This window comes from Lynx rufus, unplaced genomic scaffold, assembly GCF_022079265.1.
Source record: "Lynx rufus isolate CCGP_SWC_20201006 ecotype Redwood Valley unplaced genomic scaffold, mLynRuf1.p SCAF_16, whole genome shotgun sequence".
In the NCBI taxonomy this organism is placed as follows: Eukaryota; Metazoa; Chordata; class Mammalia; order Carnivora; family Felidae; genus Lynx; species Lynx rufus.
In genome coordinates this window covers 9,584,284-9,594,352 of record NW_025814830.1, presented here as the reverse complement: position 1 = coordinate 9,594,352, position 10,069 = coordinate 9,584,284, and the positions used below count along the sequence as shown (strand labels likewise).

Here is a 10,069-nt window from a genome sequence, read left to right as displayed (position 1 = left end):
AAGGGGAAACCCGAGGGGCAGAGTGTTCTCTTCACAGCGCGGTGGTCCGCAGAACATTAGAGAGCGGGGCGCCAAGTGCTTACTCCTCAGCTGTGTAACCTTGACCCATGTGACCGCTCTGAGCCTCACATCTTCCCGTCTGCAAAATGGGGCTTTCTCCGCACCTGGGAACTATGAATGGGCCATCCACGAAAAGGGCGGCATCCCTCAGCTCTTTGCACAGCAAGCGGCTGAAACTCAGCTCAGACTGCTTTAAGCATCAAAAGGCAAGGAGGCTGAAGCAGAACTGGACTCAGGGGCCCAAATGAAACGAAGGCTCTGGTCTCTCAGCCTCCTGGCCCTCCTTTTCTGTTGGCTTCATTCTGTGCAGGCTTCTGGAGAAGCGTGGTCCCAGGAACTCAGGTACCCCAGAGGTCCTCCTCCCTGGGGATCCCTCACAGGGTGGCCCTGATTGAGAGGCAGCCCCATGGGAATCACACAGCCAGAGACCCAGAGAGCTACAGCCTTGAGGCACTGGCCCCCTGGCCCCCACCAAACAGGCGCTGCTGGGGGCACAAAGTGCTCCCTAACAGGGTCTGATAGATCACCAAGTAATAGCATGACAGGCAATTTACAGCTTAGTTTTCTCACTCCTGTTTAATGCCATCCTGGATCTTCCTAGAACACTTTCCCATTTGGCGTTCTCCGGAGTCTCACAGGACAGAATTTCAAGCTCAGTCAAGACTTTGATGCTTCCCCTTCTTGGTTACTGGGGACGAAAATGACACCGGCACCAAGGGGCAATTGTGGGAACCGGGTGAGCTAGTTCAAGCATGTGAAACATGTGGCTGAGGGCCCGCCAGACATATAATTTTCACTGTAAACCCCCAAATGTCAGCACCCCATAGAATCTGGCGACCACGTGGCCCAGCTGTGGGAGAGTTACTCCTTGTGGGATGCGCTGTTCTTGGCTCCCACCCACTAAATATGGGGGTGGGGGACACAGCAGTCAAATGGCTGCTAAAACCTCCCTTCCCCGTATTTCCATACACCTGACCGACGGGCCTCAGCCGCTTCTGCTTACAGATGGGGAACTGCAGCCTGGAGCGTGCTGGGGTCTCCTGGGCTTGTCTGAATGGTGAAGGGCTCTGGGGCTGGACTCTGAGTAGAAGCCCCCTGCTCCGTCATTAGCTAGCTGGTGACATCTGGCAGCTAACTGGCTTCTGAGCTGGTTTCTTCTTGTAAGGCAAGGATGCCAAGACCCACGAGGCCCTCCCACTGTGCATGTTCCCTCCCTGACCCATCTCCTCCCTCCCCGGTCCCTACTTGCCCTGCTCCAGCACACCAGCGCCACCCTGAACCTGATCCTCCCTCTTCCACAGGCCTCCTCCTGGGCTTCCCTCGAAGTCTCCCATACTCCATCAAGACGTCCCTGACTGACGTATTAAATTTGGCCTCTCCCAACCCCTCTTCCCTGCTTTTTACACAGCGTTTACCACCATCTGACAGACACTGATTTTCTTTGCCTATCACCCCAGTGCTCCTTGAACCTGGGGGTCATTCACTGCTGAGTCTCCAGTACCTAAAAGGGTCTGCACAGAGCGGGTACCCAGAGCGGGTACCCGACAGGTATCTGTCAGGCTGGCGGGATGGGATGGGTTTTGAGTTTGGAAATGCCTTCCGGGGGAGGGGAGGGTGGGTCTGTGCCTCTAGGCCCGCAAGCTCATCCGGGCACACAGGGATGGAGAGGTGAGGCCAGGCTGCTGGTTTATTTTCCATGGAGGTAGTGGGTGGCGGCGGGAGGGGCGCCCTGCCCCGGCTTGCCTCAGCTCTTGGAGTAACGTCTCTGCAGCGATTCCCGGTAGAAGCGGAAGACGTGTTGCGAGGCAGCCTGGGCCGCGGCCAGGCACTGCTGGAGCTGGAGGTGGAGAGACCTGTTGGTGCTGGGGCCACCCTGCTCCCGGCCCTGACCCCATCTGGTTCCCAGAGATCCCAGACCTCTTGCCTCCCCCGCGGTGAGGCAGGTGGTGAGGGAAGGATTTCAAGGGCCTCTCTTCCCCACTTCACAGGCTCTCTCTCAGAGGGGAAGAGAGGAAAAGAGAAGGTGTGGGCTTCAGGGGGCAGATTAGTGCAGCTCCAGGACTGTGGACCACGGGATCAGGCATCCTGATTGCTGGAAGAGGCCTCAGCCTGGAGCTTGAGAATTTCTGAGCCACAGCCCCTGTGACACCAAATCATGTAGAAAGCTGTGGAATCTGGGACCGCAAATCTTGACCACATGTTCCTCGGTTCATGGGAGGTCCAGGTTGGCTGTGCTCTCAGAGACCAGAGCCCTGGAACTCTGGGTGTGCACGGTCTGAGCAGGAAGGTGAAGGGCTTTCAATGCCTCACCTCCCCATCTCGACCAGGGCTCTTTTCTCTTTTCCACTCATTACTGGAGCTTCCTTCAAAATTCCCACAAGGGGTTCTGGGCCTACAAGGTTTGACAATTCCTTCTACGTAACAAAGGGGATGCAAGGAAGGATCTGGCCTTCACCCCATCTCCACCCTGGTACCTCAGCATCCGAGTAGAGCCCCTTGGTGGTGGACATCAGCAGCTTCCGTTCCACACTGTCGAGGGCAAAGGTCAGGATGGCCCGGGCCTCCTAGAGACGAGGGGTAGGACACCTGGACTCTCCCCCCAGGCACAGTCTCAGTTGGTGCCAAATAGGGCATCTGCCCTTCCCAACAGCCACCACTCCCCAAGTGTATCAAGTGTAGGTGTCTTGTCTAGGCACCGTCCCCGCTTCCCTGGGCAGGGCTCTTGGCCTTTCCTTCTGTAGAATCGCTTCCCACACCCCGATTCTACCCACATGGTTCCAACAGGGGCCTCCAAGCACAGTACTCCTGTCTGTAGGGGCAGCCACATGCCCCCCAGTCATTACCCAGTACCTCCTGGCCTCCTGCCTCCCTCTCCAGCTCTGTGCCACGAGGGCTGGAAGTCGACACACTATATCCCAGACTCCCCTGCCCGTCAGGTGTCCCTGGTAGTCACGGGGGAGGCCGAAGGAGGGAGAGCCACATCCTGTCCTCGCTCCAATAGAAGTGGATGTGGTGGCTATGGCAGTGCCCACAGTAGCTGTGGAGGCTCTGGGGACATCGGCTGCCAGGGCAAAGCCAGGATGCCTTGTGTGCACCCAAAACCAACTGTGACAGTGTCTCCCTACAGGCTTTTAGTCTCTGGGTATCGCCCTCCTTCCTGTTTGCTCCCTTGGCTCTTCCAACACCGTCCTAACCAGCTTCCCGCAGTACATTCCCTGATACAACCCCAAGTGGCTTCTGCTTTCCTGACACAATGCGACCATCATAGTACTGGGCAAGTAACTCGGAATATCCAGAGCCCTGGGCACTGTGAATCTGAGCCAGTGAAGAAAAGCACAGACCTTTAGGGGCTGGTCACAGCCTCAGGCAAGATGCTGGCCAGAGAATGAAACCAACACGCATAGGACAGCAGGGACTGAGAAGCAAAATCAAGGAAATCCTTAGGGTGTCTGAGACCCTGGCTCTAGCTGGACCTATGTTTGGAGTTTGGCACTGAAGGTAGATATGGGTCCCGGCTGGCATTCTAGCACTTGCCCCGATGCACAGACCAGAGCTTGCCAACTGGGACTGACGTGCTAGGAGCCAAGCGTGTGGGGGAAGTGGGCCTAGAGGAGTATCTGCTCACAGCCTTTCACCACCCTGGCCTTCACACCTACCTTTTCCTGCTTGGCCGTGGGGTCCAGCACGAGGGTCCCCTCAGAGTCCAGAGCACAGGTGACCCCACAGAAGAGGGCCCGCATGGGCACACCTGCATCCACCAATGCCATGCAGGCAGCGTTCAGGCAACAGGCCAGGAGCTGGGTGCCACAGGCAGAGGTTAAGAAGCATTTCCACTGTAGGGATGGCCAGCAGAGTGTGCCTGCGTTCCACCTACCCTGCCAGGGCTTGTGGCCAACTGCACAGGCTCATCACAGGAAGGCAGTATGGCACAGTGGTTCTAAGTGGTTTTGGGATCAGGTAGCCCTGGGCTCCAGACCGGTCTTTGCCACCTCTCAGCTATGTGACCTTGAACAAGTGACTTACTCTCTCAGCCTCAATCAGGGGTCGGAATGATACTCAACAGAGTTGTACTGAAGCACGTGCCAAGCGCCTTCAGGGAAACTGAGGACAAGGAGGGGAGAAACCTTCCACAGTCACATGGGGAGTGGCAGGGTCAGGCCCAGAGCCTGGGATCTGGAGGCAGCCACCACCAGGTGACAGACTGGCAAGGTGACAGAGGGAGAAGGGAGGCATGCCCGGGCCTGGAGCCAGACGACCAGCCCTGCCTCAAGTTTCCTCTAGTCTCTGTCTCCAGCCCCACACAGTGGGGAAGGGTCCAGCTTTAGGATCAGTTAGCCCCAGATCTGCCCCTCCATTATTTCCCCTCTGGGCTTCAGTTTTCCTTCTGTGAGACAGGGCCTGCCCCGCCCCCCCCCCCCCCCCCCACTTGCCCATCTCTGGTCCTCAGCCCCAACCCCAGGGATCCTTCTAGGCCGAGCTGCTGACCCAACTGCTCAGGACTCCCCTAGCACTGCTCAAGGTCAGGGTGGAGGTCAATGGCACAGGCTTTGTAGGTAGTCAGGCCTCAGCTTGAGTCCTGCCTCTGCTGCCTTCCAGCTGTGTGACCCTGGGCAAGTAACTTCCCCTCTCTGGGCCTGTTTCGTCACATGAAACATGGGAACATAAGAATACCCATCTGCTGGGCTGCCTGGGTGGCTCCGTTGGTTAGGCGACTGACTTCAGCTCAGGTCACAATCTCACAGTTCTTGAGTTTGAGCCCCGTGTTGGGCTCTGTGCTGACAGCTCAGAGCCTGGAGTCTGCTTCGGATTCTGTGTCTCCCTCTCTCTCTGCCCCTCTCCTGCTAGCACTGTTTCTCAAAAATAAACATAAAAAAAAAAAATAGCCATCTACCAGGGCCTCTGGGCTCTAGGAGCAGATGACTTGGGCTCAAATCCTGGCTCTGCAAAATACTAGATAAAAGCTAACCTTGCCATGCCTTAGTTTCCCCATTTGGAACATGGGGATTATAGTGGCACCTATTTCCTGTGCTGAGAATAGTTAGCGAGTTAATATGTGTAAGGCACTCAGAACAGTGCCTGAGACATGGTAAGCACTCAAGCTGTGTTTGCTATTCTTCTTCAAGTGGGTGCCTGTTAAGCATTGGGAGGCGTTCTGGTCAACACAGAGCTTGCTTGTGGGCATCAGCAAGGGAGGCAATGGGAGAGATTCTGAAGGACTTCCGGGAGGAGGCAGCCTGGGGGGAAGGATACAGAGCCAGCATCACTGACGACCTGCAGCACCACAGTAATGGAGGTACGGGGGTGCAGCGCTCCCAATACCACTGCTTCACAAGTGTTCCTGATCAGCCGCTCCCGACTCTTCTCAGCGACGCCTGGGGAAATCAGGGGTGGGGTGGGGTGGTCAGGCTCTTCCCTTCCATCTGGCTCACCTTCCTCCACATGCCCCACCCAAGCCCTCTGGGAAGGGCCTGCCGGCTCCGCTAGAGTTGGTGCAGGACCCTGCAGGGATGACAGAGGATCCCCAGTGGGAAGGAGGCAGGGCCTGACCCATACCCACTTCATCCCTGCCCCCTCTGGCATCCAGCAACAGAGCCTCTTGGGGGATGAAAATCCCGGAGTTCCCTCCCATTGAACCCAGACCCAGGGGTGGGGGTGGGGGTAGTAAATGGGGGGAAAACAGGTTAGTAGAAAGAAGGGGAGATGGAGCCAGGAAAGACAGACTAAAGTGGAGGCAGAGGGGACCCTGGGGACAGTGGTGAGGAAGAAGGTGGAGATCCCCCTGGGTCCAGTTACCAGGCAGCCCGATCTTCGGCCTCAGAATCACCTCCAGGGTGGCCTTGTTGAAGATCTCTTTGCTGACCTTCACCTCGGCTGGTCCGTATACGCCCGCCAGGACCGATGTATCCCCTGGGGAGACAGCACGGGTGGCCTCGCCCACATCCCGCCTTCCTCTGGGGTCCCAGTGCGCCGCGCTGAGCCGGCTGGCCAGGGTCCCCCACGCCACCCCCCAGTCCAGCCCACCAAGCGCTGGCACTGATTCTTCCAGCGTTTGCTTCACTCACTCCTCTGCCTGTGCTTCCTCACCTGTGAACCGACAGGTTAACGGCGCCTCCCTCCCTGAGTTCTGAGGATTAAATGACATAATCCACGTAGAACACTCCCGACACTGCCTGGCGCACATGGAGCGCGCAGCGCAACGGACGTTCGCTGTTGTTAACTTTAATAGGAGGTTCCTCCCGAGAGCTGACCTTCCTCCTTCTTACTGCAGCTGGTCTTCTCAACTCCTTCCAGAGCTTCCCCCAACCTGGCTCTCTTCCCTCAGGCTCGTGTCCCAAACTCTGCAGAAGTCAAGACCCCCGAGAGAGGGACAGATATACCTGGGAGTGATCCCGAGGGGGTAAGAACAGGGGCCAGGGAGGTTAAGACCCAGGAAACAAAAGCCTGGCATCTAGTCCTGCAACCTTGGCTGACTGTGCTCACTTCTCTGGGCCTCAGTTTTACCATCTGCAAAATGAAGAGACCAGACTACACCAGTGGCTTCCAAACTCTTCTCACCATAGCTCCTGATAAAAAATATATTTTACAGCGTGACCTCAATCTCACGCAAACATATGTGTAACCGGAACAAAGGCCTCACAAAACAACTCTTACTGTCACTGCTTTGCTACACTCTGATGTTTTCCATTCTATTCCAGTTAATTTTATTTATACTTGTAAGATTTTATTTCTTAAAAATGTTTGTTTATTAATTTTGAGGGCAGAGAGAGAGAGAGAGAGAATCCCAAACAGGTTCTGTGCTGTGACTGCAGAGCCTGGACACAGGGCTCCATCTCAGGAACCGTGAGATCATTACCTAGGCCAAAATCAACAGTCGGATGCTTAAACGACTGAGCCATCCAGGCGCCCCCTTAATATTTTGTTTTAAGGAATCTCCACACACCCCCTACTCCCCACCGTAGGGCTCAAACTCAAGACCCTGAAAGCAAGGGTCACATGCTCCACTGACTGAGCCAGCCAGGTGCCCCTACTCTATCCCAGTTAAAAAGGACCACTAATGAACACAGCAGTGGTTCTCAACCCTGGCTGCACACTGGAATCACTGGTGACCTAGAAAAGATACTGCCGCCCGGGCCTCTCCCCAAGAGATCCTATTCAACAGCTGGGGTGGAGTGCAGGCACCAGGAGCCTCAGAGCCCTGCAGGTCATTCCAGGGTGCAGCTGGGCCCGCGGTCTGCAGGGGGAAGAAACAGCGCTGGAGCATAGCTTCAAACAGCCTGCAAACAAGCATCTCCGCAGCTGCTGCAAACGGACAGGGGCCAGCCTTAGCAGGTGCAAGGTGGATTCTGGGCCTCAGGCTCCGGGAGAATCTGTCCTCAAAGGGAAACTTATCTACATAGAACGAGATCCACACTGTGGTTTTCATTCTTGCTGCCTGGGGCCTCCATGAACCTAGGAGTCCCTCCTTCTCACGGACATGGCTCCAGCAATTCTCTGGATCTATACCTGTTTTCAACTCGTCCGGCATTTATCTGATCCCCTTCCAAGCAAAGCTCCCAAAGACCTGTCTCTTCTTGTGCTCTCTTTTTCTTCTCCTCCTTGACCCCTCCACTCCATCCAAACAGCTCTTGACAGTGACAGAAGTCCAGATTGTCCCCCCACAGGTCTGGGAGGACGGATGCAACTGGTGGGCCCTTACATCTCAAACACTGCTCTGGGCCCCAGGTGAGTGCCCTCTCTTGGTTTTCCTCCTCCCTTCCTGGCTCCTCTTCTCAGTGTCTTTTTAAAATTTTTAACGTTTATTCATTTTTGAGAGAGTGTGAGTGGAGGAGGGGCAGAGAGAGAGACACAGAATCCAACAGGCTCCAGGCTGTGAGCTGTCAGCACAGAGCCCAACACAGAGCCCGGCGTGGGGTTCGAACTCACAGACCATGAGATCATGACCTGAGCCGAAGCTGGATGCTTAACTGACTGAGCCACCCAGGTGCCCCTTTTCTCAGTGTCTTTTCCTGGCTCCCCACAAGTTAGAAGACACAGGTTTTAATCCTGTAACCTCTCTTTTCCACCTACATTTATTTTCTTGATTTCATCCCATCAGTAGCTTAAAATACCATCTATAGCCAGAGGGTTCCTAATTGTATGTCCAGATTGCGTCTCTCTTCTGAATTCCAGACTTGTATGTCCTTCTGCCCAGTCCCTATTGTCCCTGTGATGTCTACCGGGCACTGCAAACTTAATGTCCCAAACTGAACTAGTCTTCTCCCAGCACAGCTGATTTTGGGAAAAAACCTTAGTGTTATCCCTCTCTCTCTCATACCCCAACACCGAACCATCTGCAAATTTTGTCAGCTTTACAGAATCTCATCACTTCCACTCCCGCTCTGGTCTGAGCCACCACCATCGCCCCCACTCCCCTGTACCTCAAAAGTCAACACTGCAGCCAGAGAGATTCTGTTAAAATACATTCAGATCATGTCACTCCTCTGAGCAAAACTTGTGAGCAATGGCCTCCAGGTCATTCACTAAGCCTCAAATGACAGGCAGTCCCCCTTACCTCTCTCCAGCCTCCTCACTACTCCAACCACATTGTCTCCTAACTACTCTTCAAACACACCAGGCAAGTCCTTGCCTCAGGGTCTTTGCCCCTGCTGTTCCCCCACACTTGGTATGCTTTTCCTCCTGATATCTTCAGGGTGTGCTCCCTTACCTTTAGGTCTTTATTCAGATGTTACCATCTCATCAAGGCCTTTCCTAACCATCCTATTTAAGATTGCACCCCTGGCTGGCACACCCTATTCCCCTTCTCTGTATTTTTCTCCGTAGTATTTTCCTTAGCTAACCTTTTGTCTGTCTCCCTGACTAGAAAGTAAACTGTTAGGTCAGGGATTTAAAATACTTTTTATCGACATATTCCCAGTGCCTAGAACAGTACTTAGCACAAATACATATGTGTCCAATGAAGGAATGAATTAAAACAGGTTTGTACCTGGGTAGAAAGTAATGCTTCTAGTGAGGAGACTGAAGCATTTACAGGGATGATCCTTAGGCCTATCTCCAGAGGAATATTTACCTGGGTAAGGGAGCGGAGTCCAGTTTGAGATGCATTTGGATAGGGGAAGGGGACATTTACCTAATAGGTAAGACCTGCCCCAAACTTAAGCGATATTTGCTCCTATAGAGAGATGCGTGTCCCAGTCAAAGAAATATTTATCCCAGTGGTGGGGAGGAAAGGGGACATCACTCTCAGTCTGAAAAGTACTCAGGTAAAAGACATGCCACGGTCCAGAGAGTAATTAAGCCGGTAGTGGTCATCTGCCAGTTTAGAGGTATTCACACATATGGGCAGGTTTGCCTCAGTCTAGGATGTAGGGACCCAGGATGTGTGGGGTGGAGGTGGGAGACGAATCTAGTCAAGGGAGATATTTACTTTGGTGAGGAGCTTTTCTCTATTCTGGAATATTTGGTCTTACGAGGAAGTCTGCTCCTCTCTCATCTGAGTATTTACCAGAGTGGCGATGTCATTTCCCTTCTAGTCGGGAAAGAGAGATTATTCTGGCATATCCGGTAGTATCCACCCGGGTAAGAAGAAATGCACCAGTCCAGGAGGGACATTCACCAGCTGGTGTCCAGGAGAAGTGGCACTCCTTTGCACGGTACCCTGCAACTTCCTAAAACAAATACAGCGTAGCGAACGTGGCCGGGGCAGTATTTACCTAGGTTAAGTTCTTACCTTGCAGGAAAGAGGCAGAGCCGTCCGGCCGGGACAACAGGTTCTGCTCACAGGCAAAGTGCCGGAGACTGCAGCCTGGAGCTCGAGGACTGGACTCTGCTCCAGACTCAGTACGCATCTTGGCGTCAGTCTGCATCACCCCTTCCATCACCCCAGATCCCACGTGCAGCTGGGACGCTCACTTCCGCGCAAAAGCGCGCGCTTGCGTACAGGCTGCGTATCCAGTGCGCACGCGCCTATCCCGGGCGCCGGGAGTCGCGCCCGCACGTGTCTCCGCGTTTA

The 10,069-nt window shown here is 54.5% G+C and overlaps 1 protein-coding gene across 1 annotated transcript; it reads right to left on the bottom strand.

The window, feature by feature from the left end:
- Positions 1 to 617: 617 nt before the first annotated feature.
- EXOSC5 (exosome component 5) lies at positions 618 to 9,950 on the bottom strand. The gene is made up of 6 exons (XM_047078006.1): positions 9,788 to 9,950; positions 5,854 to 5,967; positions 5,311 to 5,432; positions 3,717 to 3,857; positions 2,535 to 2,624; positions 618 to 1,897 (listed from the first exon to the last, which is right to left on the bottom strand). The coding sequence occupies exons 1-6, from the start codon at positions 9,933 to 9,935 to the stop codon at positions 1,805 to 1,807; spliced, it is 708 nt and encodes a 235-aa protein (XP_046933962.1). The 5' UTR covers positions 9,936 to 9,950; the 3' UTR covers positions 618 to 1,804.
- Positions 9,951 to 10,069: the final 119 nt, after the last annotated feature.